The following is a 23,359-nucleotide window of genomic DNA, read 5'->3' as shown; positions in this document are numbered from 1 at the left end:
CAGTGTCAGAATTGCTTCTTCAGATGGATCTGAAAGCCAAACAACATTTAACATGATAGTGTGTAAATACACAGTATTTACAGAAAACACAGGAATACTCATTTTTCTTTGTAGAGGGAAGGTTGGTGCCTGACAGTTTCAGTGGTCTACTATGATGGCATTACAGCATTGGTGGATAAGGAAAGAGCAGCTGGCATCATCTACCTGGAACTGTGCAAAGCATTTGACATTGCACTGCATGACAGTCTTCCTTCAAACTGGAGAGATGTGGATTTGATGGATGGACCACTGGGTGGATAAGGAACTGGCTGGATGGCACTCAAAGTGATCAGTCACTTGTGATGGGTTATGATCCCAGGGGTTGGAAGTGTGGCGGGCACTGTGTCACACCTGTGCCGGTGACATGGACAGCAGCATCAAGTACGCCTCAGCAAGGTGCCAACACCAAACTGTGTGGTAGAATCCCTGCTGGAGGGAAGGGATCCATCCAGAGGGACCTTCACAGGACTGAGGAGTGGGTCTGTGCAAACCCATTGAGTTCCACAAGGCCAAGTCCAAGGTCTTCCACCTGGGTCAGCTTAATCCCAAGCACAAGTACAGGATGGGCAGACAATGTACTGGATTAATTTCTTCCCTTGGCAGACGAGCCTTGGGGAGAAAGACCTGCAGGTGTTGATGGACAAGAAGCTTAATGTGACCTGGCAATGGGCACTTGCAGCCCAGAAAGCCAAATGTGCCCTGAGCTTCACCAAAATGGTGTGGGCAGCAGGGTGAGGGAGGGGATTCTACCCCTCTACTCCCCTCTCGTGACCCCACTTGAAATGCTGCATCCAACTCTGGGACCCCCAAAAGAAGGACATGGACATGTTGGGGAGAGTCCAAAGGAGAAACAAAAAGGTGATCAGAGGGCTGGAGCACCTCTCCTATGAAGACAGGCTGAGAGAGGCTGGGTAGTTCAAAACAGGGAAGAGAAGGCTCCAGGGAGACTTGTTGCACCCTTCCAGAACCTAAAGGGGGCTACAAGAGAGGCGGAGAGGGACTTTTCACAAGGGCAGGTAGTGATAGGACAAGGAGGAATGGCTTTAAACTGAAAAAGGGCAGGTTTAAATAGGGAAGAAATCCTTTCCTGTAAGAGTGGTGAGGCACTGGAACAGGTGGTCCAGAGCAGTTGTGGATGCCCCATCCCTGGAATTGTTCAAGGCCAGTTTGAATGGGGCTTTTAGAAAGCTGGTGTAGTGACAGGTGTTGCAGAGGGGCTGGAAAGAGTTAATCTTTAAATTCCCTTCCAACCTATTCCATTCTACAATTCTAGGAGAAAGATGAGTCAGAAGTTAAGCTAAGTACATCAGCAAATTCTAAGGTACAAATTTAAACATGCCATTAGGGAGAAATACAGTTTTTTAAAAATACTCCAGCATTCCAGGAAGGCAAGTAATTTCATTACTTTAATCATTACATTTATTTTAGAAAACTGTATTGATTTTTGGCATCTAGCCATGACAAAGTCTATGAACTCTGGCTGTGGGCATGAGCAGCTGAAAGACTCACTTTCTGATCTCCATTGAACTTTGTGGGCTTTCAGAGTTCACATCTTGCACAAAGCTACTGGCTGACACTGCAGCTTCTGTATGTACCAGGTATTTGGTGGGATGGATTCTTTACAGCCTTCCCAAAGAAATGAGTTTCAGTTGACCTGACCATGTTTTGGGCTATGATTTTGCCAGGCTTCTGCACTCTGCAGCAAGGATGCAAGACTGAATTTCCACATTGATAGTCTGAAATGTTTCCTTCTGTTGTAAGAATAATAGTCCACAATATGCATACTGATGTAATGGCAATACTTAGAACTTCTACCTTGGAGTGGCTATCTCAATTATCTGACTATATATTTATATTTTTATGTTATATATTTCTTCATCTTTTAGCACCTTTTTCTGCCTATATGATCACATGATGTGTATTAGGTGACAGCTACACTCATCATGATTTTGGGGTGGACCTAGAATGAGGCCTAGGGTAGCTGTAAATGCTAAAGATAGAAAAAAACTTCTAATTACAAATAAAGGAAGAAAGATAAAGAGCTCAAGCAGAAAGAGGCATGATCAGTGACAACCACATCACTGGTTCTGCTCTTCTGGAAAATCTTCCAGTGCCTGAGTGAGGAAGAGGTGTCTCCTGCTCAGCAAGAATTCTGCAGAAAGTGGAGAGAAGGTGCTAAAAAAGAAGTTGCTCCAACTATGGTTGAACCAAGAACTGCAACTGCCCATTCAGAGAAAAGAACTTTTTGGAATTTCCCAAGGAAAATTTTTATCAAAGAATTAGAGCTTTTCAGGTTTTGGCATAGAATGTGATTTTGTGAAACTATTTTCATTTGGCAGTACTGTTATTACTGAAACACTGGAGACACTGCACTTTAAGAAGTTTTATTAAAGCTATTCATTGGATGAAATATTTTTGGTAATTGTTCATGATATACCTCTTTCTCAGTAATAGAGATGGAATAAAATGTACTTTTAGAAAGAGGTGAACATGAATTGCCATTCCATCCAATTTCAAAGGCTATACTTAGGAATCTAGCAGTTATGTCGGAATAAAAACTGGGTTTTTTTTCTAGCAGGCTATCAACTACTGAATTACAAGTATCTACCAAATATAACTCAAAAAACTTAAACAGGATGAGGAACTGAAAAGGTATGGTATAAAATACATATGTACTACAGTGGTTCAGAGAATTTAAACCCAAATTAAGGGTAAAATTTATGTCTGTGGGCCCAGTCCAAAATCCCTTTGCAGCAAATGGATGATGCTTTTCTCTCTTCAGGATAATTATCTTTCAGTCACATTGGTCTGTGAATATTTTTTTTTTAAACCCCAGGACATGGAAGGTATCCACACTATCACTTACCAGGGAAATGGTAAGTGCAGGGGTGTTAGGAGCTCCCTTTCTCCCCTTTGCTGCCCTCTCAAGTGTGGGGTTGACTGTGTGGATGTAGATGGGCATGTGTGGAATACTTCATGTGAGAGGAAAGCTGCCACACTATAGTCACTCTCCTCCTCTGCCTCCTTCTCTTATTCATGCCAATACAGACAAGAAGAAGAAGAAGCAGCCACATATATTTTTGTTTGATTTGTAGGAATCTCCATTAGAAAAAAATAGGATGAGACTGCTTTATGTAATTTGAATGAGACAAATAAAGAACTTAATCTTCAAGCTAAAGAGATCTCACAATTTTACAATTTTTGTTTGTTGCTTTGGTTTTAAAGTTTGGGCGGTTTTTTTTTGAATCTCAGAGTTCAGAGCTCGCTAAACTTAATTATATCCCTCTCAAATGCTTTGCCTTGAGAAGAAAAGTGAGATGAAGAGTGATTTGTCTCACTATTCTTCCTATCACGACTAGGGTGTGGGAAAATGCATGACACAGCCTTTCCAAATAGAGACTGGCACAGGCAAGCCTCAGATTTCTTTCCTGGTAGTTGAGACAGATGGGAGACTTCCACCTGCATGCCCTCCCATATGCATACCTTTTCTCTGCTCATACATAAATAATGTCACGCACAGCACCCAGCCCAGGCGCAGTGCATCAGCAGTCTGTGCAGAACACACTCCATGTGGCCACAGGGGAGGCCTGTGCAGTGACTGCAGTCCCTGAGATGCTCCCAGGAGAGCCAGGGAAAGGTTGAGACAGACCACAATGTCAGATGAGCAAATGCAATGTCAGAAGCCACCCTCCCACAGCTGAGCCAGGGCCCCTGATCATCCTTACCCTTTCCCTTTGCAAACACTGCAGCATTTTGGGCTGTTGCTGCGCTGGAGGCAGGCAGGAAGGGCAGAAGGGAAGGGGAAGGACAGACATGTTCTGCAGGGACTGAGTGACACCTCCAGCTGACAGCATACTTGCTGAGGGGAGCAGGCTGGTGGGACACCCCTGAATTGCTGACACAATAGCTTTCATGCACTGAGGAGGGCTGGCATCTGAGAACAAGGGCCAGAAATGTATCTGACTCATGTGGTTGCCAAGCCTCAACCATTCTGGTGAGTTATGACCACCTTTACTTTTCCATACTAGAACTCTAAAACTTTGTTATCCAAGTGGAAAAGTTTTCCTCGGGACACGAACCAGAAAATTTTTACAGGACCGAACACAGATATGAATAAAAACTTTCCTGCAAATATTTCTGATATTAAATATTTTTGTATTTTTTTATTGCTTTCAAATATTCAAAATAATAAATAATGAAAACTAAAAATAGGCTGAAATCTTAGACAACTCTCATTTACATGAAAGAAAGTTCACCACTACGTATTATGATGAATTATTTTCCACATTTTTTCATGCTAACAAATTGTCATTTCATAGCATAGCTTATCAATAATAGCCAGAAATTAAATAAATGCTCTCAAAAATCTTTTAGTCATTTCTTGAAAAAATTATAATCATACATCTTGATGGCCAGACTAAATGTAACAATCACTATTCATGGACAGTTTTATCCTGGCAGGATATATTTAACAATGCCAGACAAGATTAGTAGTCAGATCACTCAATATAAATCATCCATGGAGGACCTTACTGAATTTTTTTGTATTGAGACAAAAAGGAAACCACAAGAAAGTTATGCATTGTCTTGCTTATCCAAACTGAGATTATTCACTTGGGTTATAGTATAAGATTTACTGTGAGCAATAATACTAGAAAATATTTGTGTGTTCTTTAATACTATTTATGCTATTTACCAAGAAATCTGCCTTACCTTTTGGATGATTCCAGGTTTCTGTTCAGTAATCAGTAACTTATCCCAAGATAAATTACTTAAATATGAAAGAATCAATAGATAAACTTAAAAACCTTCAAACCAGGGAGAGAGTACTGTATGTCATCCAAATGCACACATATTACAAATACAATTATTTCATTGTTTCATGCAGTTTTATTTGTGGGAAGGTATCCCAAAAACTTCTACTCAAACTTAATGAAAGGTTTGTTTTGTTTCAGTTGGTACATAACTTAAATTGACTGAGCTATAATGGGTAGTTAGTTTTTCTCAATGCAGCCTATTGTGAGAAGAACGAATGATTTTAGAAGCCATTTTTTTGAACATTCATATATGTGAAAAGAACTTATTTTTCCAGTATAAACTTATAATCTTGATTGCAAAAACATAGAATATGGAAATATAATTTATCAAACTAAACGTTCAAATAGATGCATAATAGAAAATATCTTCTAGAAACTGATTTTATTTCTTTGTAGGAGATGTGTTAATCTATCTCATAAAGAAGGTTTCTCTAGATCCAGGGTACAAAATATTGTCCAGTTAAGAATACTAACTTAAGCTATGTTTGGCACAATCCAGTATAAACATATGTACATAAATTAGGACTCTCTAGCAATTCTGCACAATTATTTTGAATAAAAGCTTCTATATTACTAGCTTGATTTGTTAAATTAAAATACTGTGATTCTTAACACACATTTCTGAACATGTATAGCTGTATTTTTTATTAAAGAAAGCTAGTGGGAGCTTATGGAAATACATACTAATATAAGAATATTTGGTTTGCAAAGTCAAAAGCAAACATAGAGAATCAAAAATTTACAATTATCTGTATTACTTTATTTCTTTTCCCTGTTGGTATCTGTTTTGCATTATTTTAGATAAGAATCCTGCGTCAAAGGACAATTGTCTTTACTTCACCAATAAGGACTGATCATTGCATGCACATACACTGAATGTCTAGCCAGGGACACCACAGAAATGGATCCCAGCCTGGAACTTGCATATTCAGAATTTCAGTTTGTGTATATTGTTCCACCACCATGTCTGCAATCAAGATTCAGCTGCTCAATCCATTGTTATCTCTACAATCCCCGTCTTTGATTATCTACCTTTGAATGTCAATTTTCTGTTACCTACTTACACAGACCTCAGCAGCTCTTTTCCTCTATTCCCATAAACTGCTTTCTTTTTGACTGCACTCTGTTTTTTCCCTATGGCTAAGAGTTCACATTATTTATGCTTTCCTCATTATAAACCCTCCATACTCTGTGAGGAAAATTTTGAGAGCAATTGATATTGGAGCAATTTGTCAAAAGAGTATTCAGGTCTTGCCTCTATTGAGCAAACTGCGCGCACAGCCCAGAGACGTCCTTACGATTTTATTCCAGCTGCTATGCTCAGTTCTGCACAGATGTGGCAGGTCACTGCAGCAGACACTGTAAGGAGGAGACTGATTTCAGGCACAGAGCAGGCAGAGGCAACCCCAGGCCCTGGTGGCAGAGAGCAGTGTGTTAGCAGGGGCAGTGGCTGCACAGCCTGAGCACGTACTGGGGCACGGCTGTGGGCTGCCTCTAGCAGCATCACCAGCCTGCACTGCTGTGCTCCTGTGCAGATGTGTAGGGGATACCTTTGGTGTAGGCTGGACTTATTAAATGTTTGGAGGAAAATCAAAAAATTATTTGCAAAACAATCATTCCTCTCAAATTCTACTTCTGCCCCTGGTTCATCTAATATAAAACATCAAAATTAAGTATGATTCTATATTGTCTTATTTATCTATCTTACCACTAGCTACAGCTGTTGACTTGTCATCAGTCTTGTGCAGGATCTTTTTTTGATTTTATTCAACAAGCTTCTTTTTGCTTCTTTCAAATGCCAGTCCTCTCTTGTCATATATAATTTGTCTCTCCTGAATCAGCCAAGTTATCAACATATCAAAAAAAAAATCAGCCTGTTTCAAGTCATGTTTGTAATTTTGCAATACTGATGGTGATGGCAGCGCACTGGAGACAGTGGTCTGTAGAGACTCATCTGGCTGCAGACAGTGCAGATATTTAACTTCTTGTGTGTATCTTTCTTTTATGACCCACAAACATGTCTGCACTTCTTAGTAATTCCATCAGGGTTCAAGATGCTTCATTGCTACCTGGAAGTCCTCTTGACAACACACTTTCTTAAATCCATGAGAAAGTGTGTTTGTATTTGCATTGCATCACTTAGCAATATAACAGCATTGCACAAAGCTGCCTCAGAAGGCTGCAATTGGCCATGAGCAGAACTGGAAATAACCAAAACTGAGACCTTCTTTATGGAAAAAAAAAAAAAAAAAGACAACCTCTGACTTCAAAAAAGTTGAAGGCACTTCAGACTACTCCTCAGTGATGATGGACTACACAAAGGCAAATAGCAACTGATCATTCTTTAGCTAGATGAGCTCTTTGTGGAAGAATAATATTTTGAAGAAATTCAGAAGTCAGCCAGAATCCTCAGGAGTAACTGTTCCTGCTTCTGGCTGTTATTTGTCTCTGCCCAGACAAGGGTGAGATGGGCTCGCTCCCCGGGCTCCAAAAGACAAGGCTGGACTCTCAGGTTCGGTCTTCAAGGTTGTTTATTATTTCTTATCTACAAAAATTTTCTTTCTGCCCAGCCGGGGTCTGACCAGCAAGGCAGCCAAAGGCACTCTGCCTGCCCACAGGGCGGTCGTATCTTTTTATAACAAAGTCTACGTAAACTATATTTATCTTTTGTCTCCAATACTTATCATTTTTATTACTAAGTGTACCTTTACTATGAACCTATCAAAAATACCTACGTCACACAGAAAATGGAAGACAAGAAGAAGGAGGAAGAACCATGTGGCAGGCCCCAACTCCCTCCATCTTGTTTTTCCAACCCCCCTGTACCAAAATCTTAAAATCCGTACTTTGACCTGTAATTGTGCTATTTCTATATCCTTTACACACCAGTGATTCTTATATCCCCACATATAGGTGGTACATCTCTTGTAGGGTCAAAGTCGAGCCACCAGGTACTTTTAGCAACATCCCAAGGCTCCCGAGCTCCCCAAGGGTTCTCTCGGTAGCTCTGGCCCTCAGGAGAGGTGCGCCGAGTTCCCACAAGTAACCAACAAGCAGTTGCTGACAATGCTTGCAGAGAATGATTTAAAACAGGAGATGATAAGATAAATCAGAACATTTGTGAATCAGTTGCATTGGAGAGCTGAAAACATTTCCAAATGAGAAACAAAGCAGCCACAAATTAACTATCATAAATAAATGGATGGCGCCTTCACCACCTTTACAATCTATCCATTATTGGTACATTTACAGAAGTTTTCTAATTTTGCAAACTAAACACAAAAATAAAAAAGACATTAGCAGAAAAACAAGTCCAGTTTGTATCTAAGGTTTTCATATCATCCACCACTTTAGACTGTGTATCATACATCTATACTAGGAATAACAAAAATACACTGCACAGTGTTGCAGTAGTTCTACTAAACAACTTGCTACTAGAAAATGTCCTGAATTTTTACCTAGCAGTATCTGTGTAGGACACACTGTTGAGGATGCTTCATTTAGGACATTTCAGAAATGAGGCTGTACACATCACATTGCTTAAGCAACAATACAGTAAATGCAAATACCTCATGTTACCATGCTTAACATAATCACTCCTTTATTTTCCTACCTAGAGGAGAAAACAAAAATCTACTTTTACTGATGTATAATTTGCTCTATAGAAATAATGTCTACAGAATATAGACTATCATCCAGGCTATTTTATTTCACTGCTTAAAGCTAAAAATAAAAGTATTTATGTCACCCTTTAGGTTTTGAGACATACCCTTTAGTATGAGACTCTTTCATGAAAGCCCTCTTTTTTTTAACTTATCTCTATATTGAACTTTTGGTAGGATTTGTCTGTGAATATTATTAGAAATAGAATACAGATTTTTAACATTTCAGAGTGGAAGAAAATCCCTTGCAATAGTATTTAAGTAATTTTAATACTGTTTTATTGGTTTTCCAGTCTGGCATATAAATTTGAAAACTATTATGTCACCTTGCTTTTAATCCTTTTTTCCCATTTTTTCAGTCTTTTCATGTAATTAAGTTTTTTCTTCAATCTTAACTAATCTCCTTTTCAGTCTTTCAGACAAAGCTTTCCTTCAGACAAGGGTGAAAAAAATCAATGATGTTTTAGACTGAGCTTTTTACTCAGATGACATTGTAATCACTGGCTGCCCACTTGGCACCTGTCTGTGAATTTTTTTGATACATCTGCTTTCCCTTTTTGCCCATCCCTGCACACTGAGATAGAATCTTCCTCTGCACATCCTGGAATGATGACAAGGAGCTGCTTGAATCCCCCCACCCCATCCATAACTCAAGTATTCAGTCACATTACTTTTTTCACCTTGTTTTCTAAGATCCCTCTTCCATGCATTTTTCAAATTATTAACTTAATCTTTAAATTCTGTCACGTCACTAATATTTATGATGAATGTAAATAATGAATACTACTTCAAACATTAAATAACATAACTCCTCAGGCTTATCAATGTAGCAGAAAATTATTATTTTATTCATAACTTTCACTGCACATTACTGAGATGATTTCTAAATGTTAGCACACTTAGTCTTACTAGTTTTCTTAATTGCACTCAGTAAAGAACTTTGTCAAAACCCTTGGGAAAGTCCAAATAAATTATATCAAGCATTTCTCCTTCCTCTATTACTTGGATGACATGTGCATAGAGTTCTAACAGATCTGAGAAGATTTTCTCTCAGCAAAAATTCCCCGATTTCCTTTAGCAGAAATTAATCTAAAGCTTTGCTCCTAATTCCATTATTAATATAAAATTATCTATAATATATCATCCTATGTTCAATCTATTTAGCTAAAACTGAACTCAGACTTACAGGCCAGTAGGATATTATTCGTTTGCTGGGGAAAAAAAGGCAGAAAAAGCAAAACAATATCCAAATTTTAATATTCAAATTTTCAATAGGCAATTAAGTGCTAATAAAATTTGCATCAGCTTAACCCCTTCAGTTCCTTATAAGCTTTGTGTATAGCCAATCAGCCATCTGATTCCACTTTCCTTTCAAATTTCTCTGTTTCCTTCATTGCCTCAACTTAATATAATAGTTTGTTTTTACTCTTTTAAAGTGCAAGATAGCTAATTGCATTTTCTGTAGGAGACTCCATACAAATAAATCTTTCAACTTCTTTGCAAGAGTACTTTTGAAATCTGTTCTTTTAAAAACAGCAGGTCTGATGACATTTTCATGAGTTTTTCTGGTTCTGATATAATTGAAAAAATCTTTGCTATTTCTCATATCGTCAGGTATAAGGTCTTCAGACCGCTTCTTAGAATATATATTCTCCATCTTCCATTTTTCCTATCATAATTTGTGTTCTTTTTTAATAGCTACATTTGTCTGGAATTTATCTGGAAGAGGTTACATTTGAGGTGAAATAAACTCTTAACCCTCACAGCTTTTTGCATTGCTTTTTAATAGTTTTCTTAATCATCTGAGACTGACGTGACGTTTTGAATCCTATTCATTGGCCACAAAATGAAATTCAAATATCTACTTTATTACAAGGAATTACAGTGGGACACATATAGCAAAATTTCACAACTCAATTATAAAGTGTCCAAATGAATAAAAGAAACTTTATAAATCAATTTAAAAATTATATTTCTACACCAACTATTTTGATTTGGAATTCCTCACTCATGTACCATTTTTGCAATTTTTAGGTATACCAGATTTACCCTTTTTTTTCCAACCACATCTCTTTCTGCCACAGACAGTCAAAGAAGACATGTTTTTCAATGTTCCATAAAAGGTTTGTTTACAGTAATTTGATTTTACTGTTTTCCTACCAGAATAAAATGATCCTAATGTTTCCTTTCTTCCAGAAAGCTCTGGCAGACTTTCCCCAGTCTGGGTAGGGTTTATCCTGAAGCATCATATCTGTGACCTATAGGGAAAGAAGAATTAGTAGACAGTTACACTGGTGTTACATGAGGCAGGACTAGCAAGGACTTTAGGAACATTTTTATTTATGTGTGGCACAGCTGCACCAGTTCTGATAATGATAACAGACAGTGGATTAATAGTGTGTCCAGTGTTATTTGCAATCAAGATAACAAATATTGGGCTACATATTCTGCCTCTAGAAATGCATGCAACTCCTTGAGAAACAATGAAACCTGTAGAAATCCAAAGATAAGAAGACAAGAGGACCCAATCTAAAAGTTACAGCAATCTACAGGACGTGAGTTACATTCCCCTGTGGCTGTGGAGCTTTCTGGCCCAGTCTGGGAGAGGAGAAGCACTTCCCTGAGAGCAGCATCAGCAGAATTTCCACTCTTGAAATCAGAACTGCAGCTAGGGAGTGGAAGCCTGTGCATTAAGCACTACACAACATTTATAATGTCCTCTCAGTTCCTGCTATCAGTATAAAAAGCACACTTGGGACTGGCAATAGAAAAAAAATTTTAAACCTGCAAAAATTTTTAAAAGTATGAAATATTTATTCTCATTTTCATAATTCCTGTCTAAAGAGACCATCTGTTTCTCTGTCCAGAGACTCAAATGTATGCAGTACTTCTGGGTGGTACATGAAAGTATTAAAAATGACTTTCAGCTCACTGAGGGAGGTGAATGCCCCTCAGGCACCTGCTTCTTTGGGAAGCTGTGTTTTCATATCCATTTACTTCAAATTAACTGTACTAAAAAGCACCAGAAGTTACATCACAATAAACTCATAAATTTTGTTGTGCAAAAGATCCAGAGTGGAAAACCTATCCATTTGTAAAGATTTAAGAAATAATTGATCAGCCAAAGGAAATGGGGGTGACCACCTGCTTCAAAATGAAGATAAGTAAACCAAATTCTATCTCCCTGTTACCAGTACAGAGTGGGAAATTACTATGTGTTTTGAACAAAATGAAAATAAATCTTAAGATTCCAGAAGGAAATAACGTCTAACTGAAGACAAAATTTCACAAATGCTTTAAAATCCAGTTTATCATCCAGAGTGTAAGCTACCACTTTCAATCAATGGCATGAAGAGTGTTAATCAAAGAGAACATGTAGCCAATGAGTAAATTAAAAATAGATTCAACTGCTAAATTTTGGCTTCAAGTCCATTTGGGGCCAAAAGTGCTCAGTGTATTAGCCTGGGCTGGGTCCAAAGGATAATGTTGGACAAATGCCAACATTACATGCACACAAATGCCACTGTGTTAAATAAATAGAAATGCACATTCTAGAATTTTTATTATTCCATTAAACCTAACCTTAACAAAGAACAGATAATATCCTAAAATAGCACCTTTAATAACTGTTTAATGTGGGTAAATCTTTTCTCTGATCAGCAAGCTATAATACTTTTTTTTAAGATCCTGATTAACTAAATAAATATTTCAATAAATATTTAGTGCTGAATAAGACTTCTGTAAAGATTTAATTCCATTCATTTAGTAACTTTTTTTTTTTCCTCTTAGGAAGAGTCTACATAGTAATGAATATTTGCAAATTAGAACAGCTATTTCAAGAGGCTTTACTCAAGTTTCAAAATAGTTTCTCCAGATGCTTTCTGGAAAAATATTATATTTGGGAGAAGGATGCAATTTGCAGCTCTGTGACCAATTACCAAAGGAGCATGTTTCATAAGAATGACATTCGAGATGGAGATATTTTCTGAGGAAAATGGCAAGATGAGGCAGGAAATGTTCTTTCTGATATCAAATAGCTGGTCTTTCATCTCCCAACTTTGGCATTTATTTAAAGTCATATCACCAGATCAGTGTCAGGTCAGTTGCAGCTAAATTGGCTAAAGCAGAGACAGTCATTAAAGGGATGCATTCCATAAAGAGAAATCCAATTACCTTTTGCATTAGAGAAATCAAATTCATTTTCTGATTTGGTCAAGGACAGGCACTGTAGAAAACAGCTCACAGGAGAAAAGCACTCAACACTGTCATACAGTGGACAAGTTTTAAATATATATCAAATACCCATTGTCATTAGAAAAATAAAAAATATAAATTTTAATTGATTTGCAGAACTTCATGTAAAGAAATATGTGTGTTTTTCTTTCTCTATTTGTATTTCACACTGTAATTCCTGGACAGCATACATTTATTTCTGCTTTACTGGACTATGTTTGAAAACATTGCTGATACATGGGAATAGAGAAAACTGGACACTATAGTAAATGTCTGCCTGCATCTTAGATAATCAAAGTAAAATAGGGAAAGCCACTTACAATGTAATTAAGTAATGTGTTTTTTCCTTCAACTAGGAGATGCAATATACTTTAATCAATAGTTGCTCTGCTTCAGTTCAGAAGGGAATGGCCCCAACATACAGACAATGTATACATTTTCATTTCATTTAGTGGCACATGAGAGAAACAGTTACACTACATTAAATTGTAAAAGCAAAGCTGCATCACAAACACTGCCTGACTTTCTAAGTTACACAAATGCCACAAAATCTCCATTTCCATTAATAATTACTATGTTTTATATATATTATGGCATCTTAATTTTTATTTTGCCCTATAAAATATGACTTTATCAACTATTCATATTACTCACGTTATATTAATTATGAGGCTAACTCATAATGGTTTAAAAAATATATATTGCAATCATTATTAGCAAAATGTTATGACTTCCATTTTTCTGTTACAGAAAAACAAAATTGTTCCTTTTGATTTGATCCTTTTGATGTTTGATACTATAATCAAAGCACAGAAAGGCTTGGGTTGGAATGGACCTTACAGATCCTCTAGCTCCAACCCCTCTGCCAATGTCAGGGACACCTACACTAGACCAGGTTGTTCAGGCCCCATCCAACCTGGCCTATGATAGATACTATTATACAGTATATAATACAACAATTTGTAATATTATATTGTATCACACAGAAAAAAACCCCTGGGATTCAAAGTCATTCAGAGCAAGTAATTTACTCAGACAAGAAGTGCAGAAAGCAAAATCATAAAAAACTTATAAAAAAAAAAACCCCAACAAAATAGTAAGGTGCCTAAGACATCTGAGACATACCAAGTGGAGCAGTAAGACACCTTAAGGATCATTTATTCCTTCCATGCAATTACTCTTTGAGCCTACTGTTCAGGATACTCTGCACATCCTTTACATCTTTCCACAGACACTCATGTCAAGTGATGCTGTGTTGTACCTCACAGGGTCTGCACTGGGAGTGTCAGCCAAGGCAAAGTATCCCTTCTAAGTTAACAGCAAGTGAAACTTCCCTTTAAAAAAAATTTTTTTAAAAAATGGCCTCATACTTTGGTCATGCCTACAAAGTGTCATCCAAATACTCCACTAGCAGGAACTATGCTATCATCATCTTCAGAGCACAAAGAGATAACCCACAGAAAACTGATAGAGCACAGGCTGCTGGCAAAGCTGTTTTCATCTGACAAGCTGCATTTTAGAAAGGCAGAAATATAAAACTATAAACATCAGTTGGTTTGATAGCAGCACTTCTTCATATAGGCAGCTGCAGAAACTGTTTCTTACTAGAGAAATGGACTCCGGGCTTTAGGACACAATATATTCCATGCTGCAATATTCATGAAGTGGAGACAAACCCTTAACAGAGAATTTTTATTGCTTTATTCATACTTGGACAAATCATCAAAACAGGGCTTCAGCAGCCCTCCAGAATTCAACAGTAGGTAGAAGAATCTAAGATCCACAAGAAAAGCCTGAAAACACTAACCAAATAGTGAAATATGAAATATTTTTTGTATTCTTTTGATAACACAATGAGTAGCAAAAAGTCTAATGGACAGTAGGACTCCAACATAAAATATCAGTAAAGAAGCTGCTTGTGTGCAACTACTCGGCCAGAAGGACATGACATCACGGTGTTATTGTGGAAAACAGAGTACCCTGGATAAATGCATTTGGCAAAATATACCTATCTACCACTGTCAAACACATGATTCAAGTATTAAAAGTTTTCATTTTTAAAAATTTTATAAACTTACAATTTTAAATATTTTAAATCCTAAACCTCTTTGTAAGTAGCACTATATTAATTTCACTTAACACTCAGCCTTTAAATAGTGCATAATTTGCCCATCTCCACTCACCCCAAACTCAAAACAAGAAACATTATTTTCAGTCCTGCAGCTGGGGCATTTCATTGGTAAAAGTAAATATCATAAATTCTAAAATCTTTTAGAAATTGTAAGGATGCCATAGTGACAGGAGAGGCCAGAGGGCAGTGTCCCATGGCAAGGTTATGAACATTGCATTCCTCATCAAAAGAATCCATCAATAGCTTTGCAAAGACTGAACACTGCCTGTGTGTTTCTGAAAAGTATGTGAGTATTATTTCTAGAAAAAACAGGGGCTAAATCAGGTTAAAGTAATTATGTTTTCTGAAGTCAGAGTGTGAAGTCAATGAGAGCTAATGCACAGTGCTGAGGGGATACACTTCCCTTGCCTTGCTGTTATGTGCTTTTAGGTAAGAGCTATATATAGGTGTCCCACTAACTGCACATCAATTCTTTATCATATCTCAATCTTTAAGTACTGCACTACACCACAGTGATCATATACCAAACATTTAGTACTCAGTCATTAAAAGTTTCTATCCATCACTTTTCTCTTGTTTGAAATATGGGAAAACTGTGGAGCTGTTCACTTGGTGTATAAAAGTAACCTATAGGGAAAATGTTTTTATGCTTTTTTCATCTGGATTTCTGGGAGAATATTATCTTCTGGGGATGGTGACCAATCTGATACTCCTCTATGATGGCATGACAGGATGGGTCAATGAGGGGAGGATAGCTGATGTTGTCTGCTCAACAAAAAGCAAGGCTTTTGATTCTATTTCCCATAATACTGTCATGGATAAGCTCAGAAATTATGGGTTAGATGAATGCACAGTGAGGTGGATCAAGAACTGGTGAATGCAGAACTCAGAGGGTTGTGGTCAGCCAAGTAGGATCCAGCTGGAAGCCTGTAGTCAGTGGTGTTCCCCAGGGATCAATACTACAGTCTTAACTTTTCTATCAGCAATGTGGACAAAGGGATAGAATGGCACTGGACGCCTGATAACATAAATCCCAACATGGTTTCCTACATTTTTTTGTGTTTCTCACCAAAGTGTCATTAAACCTCAGCAAGTTTGCAGATGATGTAAAACTGTGGGTGGTGGTTGATAACAGCTGCCATTCAGTGGGATCTTGGTAGGCTGGAGTCGGACAGAAAGAAACCTGATAAGGTTCAGAGAAGGCAAATCAGGATCCTGCACCTGGGAAGGATTAACCCCCAGTGCCAGCACAGGCTGGGGCTGACCTCCTGGAGGCAGCTCTGTGGAGAAGGACTGTGGGGAACCTGGAGGGTGCGAGCTGACTGTGAGCCAGCAGCGTCCCTGTGGCCAGGAGGGCCAGTGGTACCCTGGAGTGCATTGGGAGGAGTGTGGCCAGCAGGCTGAGGGAGGTGATCTTGTCCCTCCATTTGGCCCTAGTGAGGCCACATCTGGAGTGCTGTGTCAGTTCTGGGCTCCACAGTTCACAAAAGCAAAGACCCTACTGGAGAGGGTCCAGGGGAGGCCACAGTGATGATGAGGGGTCTGGAGCATCTCATCTTATGAGGAGACACTGTGGCAGCTGGACCTGTTTGGTCTGGAGAAGACTAAGGGGGATCTCAGGACATATAAATATCTCAAAGGCAGGTGCCAAGAGGATGGTGCCAGACTCTTTTCAGCAGTGCCCAGTGATAGGACAAGGAGCAATGGCCATAAACTGAGAAAAGATAATTCTACCTCAACATGAGGAGGAACTTCCCCCAGAGGGTTGCAGAGAACTGGAATAGGCCCAGGAAGGTTGTGGAGGTTTCCTTCCTCTGGAGACATTCCAAACCCACCTGGACACATTCCTGTGTCATCTGCTCTAGGTGATTCTGTTTTGACAGGAGCTTGGACTAGGGGGTCTCCAGAAGTCCCTTCCAACCCTTACAATTCTGTGATTCTGTGATCATATCTCAACTGTTACACAGCTTACATGGTAATATGCAATGCCTCTTTTAATTCTGAAATTGTTTTGGCAGTTGAGCAGAAGTGTCAAGAACTTTGTTACACATTCTTCAGAAATAACTGTTAATTTATTTCAATCCCCTCTGCTACATTTTGGAATAAACAAAATAAGTGTTTGAAAACAAATGTAACAAATGTTTGTAATTAGGCTTACAGATCTAGAAGGAGGGCGATCTAAATATTATTAGTCAGCTGTAAATACACTACTAGATTTTAAAGTTTTGTCTGCCTCCTTTATTTTGGAACATTCCTAATTTAGTTGATTTCTACCCTAAAAAAAAAAAAAAAGTTTCTTTTAGGCTACTTCTCTTTCAATTTAATTGCAATGAATTCTTTTCATATGTGCATTTTCAAAGCAACAACAATCACAGAGACAAAATGGCCCCTTCAATACACTTTTTGTTGTTTTCTCATTTTAATCAGAGCCAGAACATTGTTCTTGTCTTATGAACAAATACTGTTCTAATAATAAGTAAATCCTGAAAAACAACTTTAAATTGCTGTCACAGTTCATTAACCAATATAAGTGATAAAGAATATTATGGTTCACTTTTGTGGCTCCCACAATGGTCTCCAGTACAATTTTGTGCATTTGCATATTTCCCACCATGCTTTAAGTATTGCTCTTATGAGCTCTTATTCTCCCAATCCACAACATTTGGACATGTGTACTTCACTGTCTTACACCCAAATATCCACCAAAACCAGTTAAAGAACTTCTTCTGCATAAACATGGAGGAGACATGTTAATTAATGCTATCTTAATTGATCCAAATCTATTTCTCCACTCACTGAGGAAGCACCAAGCCTCTTATTTTTTAGCTGGAATGTCTTGAATTGGTTCTGAATATTGTCATAGTGGTTTCTGTGCAATCCATGCTGGGATAACAACTCAACAAGATGGCAAGAACTAAAAATATATACACTTTAGGTTCAACTTCAGAAAAATCACTTCTGACAGCATTTCCTTTCAATTTTCAAATTCATTTAGGACAGAATACTCCACAAAGCCAACATCTAGCCCACAATTAATTTCTGGTAAAAAACTTTAGATATCAAAAGGTGAGTTAGGGAGAAATTGGTATGCAATTATTTTAAGTCTATTCAACTTATTCTGGACATTATACTTTGTACTTCAATACCAGGAGAAATAATTTCTAAATAGATTTTGCTTTTCTTAAAAGCCAAATCTAAAATAAAAAAAAAAAAATTGACATTGAAAAAAAAACTCTTTTAACTGGAAATTCCTTGACAGTTCATACATATAAACAACTATTTAGGACCAATTTTACAATTGAAGCAGAGCTTCTGCAGAAAATCTCTAAGCTGTGCCATTTCATTTCCTAACATGTTTCAAGTCCCTACTGTGCACACAAATCACTATATACGTGCAACAAAATGTCCTGGCTGCCATGTGGCAAGCACTTGCTGTTTATATAATCATTGACAGCACATTTCAGAAGACTTTTTTCCTTGCTTTACAGCTTCTACTTATTAGTGTTACAAATGCAGAAGCAGAGGTCTGGGTAATGTCACACATTACAGACAAAGTGCAAGACATAAAGCCACATCATGATTTTCATTTAAGGCATTCAGCTCAGTTCCATTTCAGGTTGTCACGGCAGGAAAGCTTGCTTTACTCATTTAGAGAGCTTGGTGGTTCAGGTGAAAGGCCAGAGACAGAAGTCATGCCATGTTCGGTGCACATGGCATATGCATCTAAATCAGTGTAGCTTCTTTTTATCGTCAGTGAAAAGAAAAAACATTTCTGGAGTGAAATTCACTTTAAAATAGGTTCTGTTGTAAAAATGCACCTGTTTTTCTTCACTGTAAATCAGAACCTGCTCAGATGATCACACTGCTGGCACAGGAAGTCTGACAATATAAATCCCAACATGGCTTCCTACATTTTTAAGTGTTTCTCACCCAAGTGTCATTAACCCAATTAGTGACATATGTGATGGCTAATAGGCAATGAGGTTTTGTCATAGGAAAGGGCTGTATTCACACACCCTGTGCCTAAAAAGTAGGCTGTTGCAGACAAAGATACTTAGAGAATCTTAAGAGTTCTTTTGGCAGGTCCTGGAGGGAAGCAAGCAAAGGATTTTAGAGAACGGAAAAGTCATCACAAAAGGGTAACCCAACCTAGGGAGCAGAGCCAGCCAATGCAAATATGGAAGAGGTACTTTCCTATGTTTCTGCAGGATGTGTTTCTGCATTTTTGAGACTAAAACTGCAAAGTTGTCTAGGGAATGATACCAAAGGTGCACTGGTTTTCTTCTGTGCAGTAGACTATTGCTTAAAGCAGTCAAATCTGTGTGCACAATTTTAGTCATGGATCTAACAGTGCTTATATCTTAACCAATGTCATAGGCGTTATCCATTGACTTTAATTCTAAAGACACACCTAGGCAAAGTAGCAGCCTTCAAGTCTCCCCATCTTCTGTAGCTGCAGAATCAGACTCTTCACAACTTATCCTTTCTTGATTCCTATGAATTGCATTGTACAGCTGTCTACAAACCAAAGCACCAAAGAAAGAATTAAGCCAGCCCCTGATCAGTTTAGAGGTAGCCTATGGCAGAAGGTTCAAAATGAGTTCATGCTGAAAGGGAATTTTTTTTGCAAAGTTCAAATAGCAGCTTTTAAATTAGGCTTTGATGCCTAATATTTTTGGAATATTGGAAGAATGCGAGCATTTCCTCATTTACCTCAGCATTTACAGGCTCCCAGCTTTGAGCTGTACGATCACATGTCATAATCAAAGAGGTTTCGTTTTAGCATATATGAAACTATACACCAAATGGTGGCACACAGTGATTAAGGTGTGGTTCATCTTCTGAGACTGTCTTAATCTAAGCAAAATTTTTGATGGCTGAATGTACCCACCACAGCCAAGTTCAACTGCCTGGTCCCATATAGAAAACAGAACTCAGGGAAGTCACTATCTGCAGCAATGAAAAACTGGGAAAAAATTCTGGTTTGATTTGGTGCAATACAGCACAGATGTTGAGCTGTTCTGGATAGATTGCCAGCCAATCTGGGTACATTGACAAGGAGTAGTTATGTCTCTGAAGACAGTTCTTCTGGACTTTACAAACAAGAAGCTTCCAGAGTACCTGCTGTAGAGCGGAATACCAGCTTAGGCATGGAATAAATATCAGTTCCCAAGACAAGAAGGAGTCCCATGCCAGACAGGTTCACAAGACAAAGGTTTCTACTGATCAAATTTAATTTCAGGCCTGTCTTCTTTCAACATCTCCATCTAACAATTTTCTCAGTAACACTTGCACATACCCATGTGCTCTAACAGATGCAGACAGTTTTCTGCATGGGCCATTAGCTATTACTCTTGAGCAGTGCCATCATTTTTATCTGTGTCGTGAGGCTCTCAGAGACTCACAGTTAGAGTTGTAAACTGTCAGTGCAACGTCTGTGTAGTCTATGTTCTGAGTGCCAGAAGGTCAGCATTTGCTGTTCTGAAAATAGTAGTTTTGAAGTTCTTGCTCTTCAGAAAAAAGTGACAACACACATGTCACTTGGTGTCTTTCACAAGCCTTCTCCTTTCCCACAAATACTCTTTAATTATATTTGGTGAGTTAAGGGATGAAAGAAGAACAACAAATAAACGTATAAATGTATAATATAATGTATAAATAATGTATATTTGGTGAGTTAAGGGATGAAAGAAGAACAACAAATGTATTAATAACAAATGTATAAATAACACTTGTTCAACACTTGAGTACACAGTGTTAGTGTGATTTGGTAATGTGAGGAAGCAAAAAAAGTAACCTTTGTGACAATATTTTGTGGCAATAGCATACTTCCAATTAATTATTTGGGAGTTGCCATTAACATCCACTTAGGGACTAATGAGGGAGTATCTCGTTATGAATGAGTGACTGTGAGATACAATGGGTGTTTCTGACACTTGATTTTTGGGAATTGATTTCACTTTACACAGTTTGTTCTAGATCAAGTGAAATAGGGTAAATATACATTAAAATAGCATATCTTTCAAAATTCTCTATTGGTGTCTACATAATGCAGAACCTAGTAAAAATAAATGAATGTGTTTGAATGAAGAATGTGATTTCAAGCTCTGATGTCTACTCTCTGCCTTCCACCTCTCTGCTCCCAGGCACAGGAGAACCATCTGAACTCTGGGATGCCCCCGGCGATGGGCAGGGGGCACACAGGCCACTCTGCAGAGACACTCGCCTGTCTCCTCTTGCCAGAACAAGGCACCTAATTAAATGAAAATCCATCTCCATGCTGCTGGCACCGTGCTGCTTTTCCAGTTGATTCAAGGCTGTGATGTACTGACAGCTCAGAGTGGTTTCAATCCATTTCATTCCTTGAGTAAGTAAAGGGGAACTTGAAACTTCCTTTACATGGCTTTTTCTGTTTTGCACTCAAGGCAAACACAGCTACTACACGACAATATTTTCAGTCTAAATAGAGAATGAGAGAAATTCTGCACAAAACAAGTTTCTCATGTAAACTCTTACTGGAAAACAACCTGAAAAAATCATGAAGCACTTCTGAAAAACCTTTCATTGGCTCTTTCCCATATTTTCTTTATCATACTATAAAGGATTATACAACTAGAATAATATTTATGTGCAGCTGCTGGTCCTTTGACAGATTTATAGGCAGCATCATTAATTGTTTTTAATTACATTTTTATACTGAAGCTACAACCACACACATAATCCATCAACAAGTTATAAATCCTTCTATTTGTCCCCATTTCCTATGCAATTCTGCACTTGAGGTGCAAGCATGGCCACAGTTTTGTTCAATCCTCTTTAAATGGTAAAGAATTACTTTGGTCTTACTTCCAGAAGAAAGAGTACTCATGGAAGGCATTCAGTGGAAGGTGATTAGTACCAGTTTCACTTCAACAGAAGAAAATCTCCAGACTCTGTTGCAAAGTCATTTGCTATTCTGAATAACAAATATTTTGTTTTGAAAAGTCAGTCAATTATTTTTCCTGTTGGATTATGTTCTTTAAGAAAACCTAGGCAATTTTTTAACAATTCAGATTATAATTAAAATGTAAAAATACCCATCAGAAATTCACAAGAGGATGTAGCATCTTATTAGAAAGCTGAGAAATAATGATTACTCTTAAACTGCATTGGCATTGTTCAAGGAATTCTGAGTGCTGAAAGAAGAACACAAAATGAATGTCCCTATTCCCTGAATAGGGGACTTTTGGGACTAGTTATTAAAAAAAATTGAGATCATAACTAAAGTTGTCTCTATTAAAAATCATAATATTGAAGGCCTTGAGGATTTCAAGTGATAATACCATTCCCTTAAAATTGTCTGATTGGCTTATCTCAGATATACTAAATTAAGAGAGATATCACCATTAAGTTTCATTTTATTTTCATTCAGGTTTTAAGGTTCATGTTTTTGTAGACTCTCCACCAAATATGATGCCTTCAAATAAAGCAGAGGATAAGACACTCTTACATCCCACAAAACTCCACTTTGGCTTTCAGATAAAATTGCTGCTACTTCCGAGTCAAGAAAGAATATTACAAATTTTAACAGCTCCAAATATTGATATTTTTTTGTACAGTAAGCACCAAAGGGGTAGCTGGTTATTAAACATTAATGGATACAACTGAAAATGTTTCACACTGATCCTTGTTTGGGAAGAATATTGAAGACACACAGGGGATAAGGGTTTGTGAAGAATTCTTAAGTACTTGTTGGGTTGCTAGAGAGGATTTCAGAAAAGGAGGCACAGAAAAAGAGAGCTGAGAGAAATTGCAGTATCTCTAGGGACAGAATTTTACACTCCCTTCTGGACTTGTGCTGAAATATGTTCCACAGCCAATTTGACAGTAAGTAGATAAGAGGTTTTGCAGACTGGGAAGTCAATGATTGCTAGAAATGATTGGTAGTAACACTGCATTCTCACATGCCCTTGGCTATAGAAAATAGCAGTCTTTAACCAAAATGCTCAGATACTGAGCATAGGCAGAACTTTGTATCTTGGTTGGTTGTGTTCAATAAGAAGTGAACGAATACCAGGACCTCTGGGCAAAGAGAGCATTCAAAGAGAATGGAAAGAAATTTGTTCCACTTTCAAGCACACTTGAGAACACAATCCTTAAAATACAGTTGTTTTTCAGCCCCTGGTACACTTTCATTTGAAATTTAATATCTCTTATATAAACAAAGAATCAAGATTTTTTTTTTTCAGGTTTTCTTTTTGGCTTCTTATGTATGACTATCCATCTGCAAACATTGATCCCATGGGGAAGCAGGATTGATGCCACTTAGAAGAAAACAAGCAACATTAGATCATGGCTGCACAGTTATTTGCCATTAGTTAGTCATGTTTGGCTTTTTTATCTACTGCCTACATACAAGACCATGGGAAATCAGCTAATGGTCATTAAAACATACTTTTGCCTTATACATATTTATAAGAAACACTGTAGCGGAAACC

At 37.7% G+C, this 23,359-nt stretch overlaps 1 protein-coding gene across 1 annotated transcript in view; it reads right to left on the bottom strand.

Annotated features, from left to right (window-relative positions):
* Positions 1 to 23,359, bottom strand: part of TMEM117 (transmembrane protein 117) — a 179,468-nt gene that overhangs the window by 57,154 nt on the left and 98,955 nt on the right. Inside the window, exon 5 of the mRNA XM_084206039.1 lies at positions 10,679 to 10,776. Coding sequence (XP_084062165.1) covers positions 10,679 to 10,776 — 98 coding nt within the window. The remainder of the gene's footprint in view (positions 1 to 10,678; positions 10,777 to 23,359) is intronic.

The sequence above is a fragment of the Fringilla coelebs genome (assembly GCF_963513975.1).
Source record: "Fringilla coelebs genome assembly, chromosome: 5".
NCBI lineage: Eukaryota > Metazoa > Chordata > Aves > Passeriformes > Fringillidae > Fringilla > Fringilla coelebs.
This window is presented reverse-complemented; position numbering and strand designations above follow the sequence as displayed.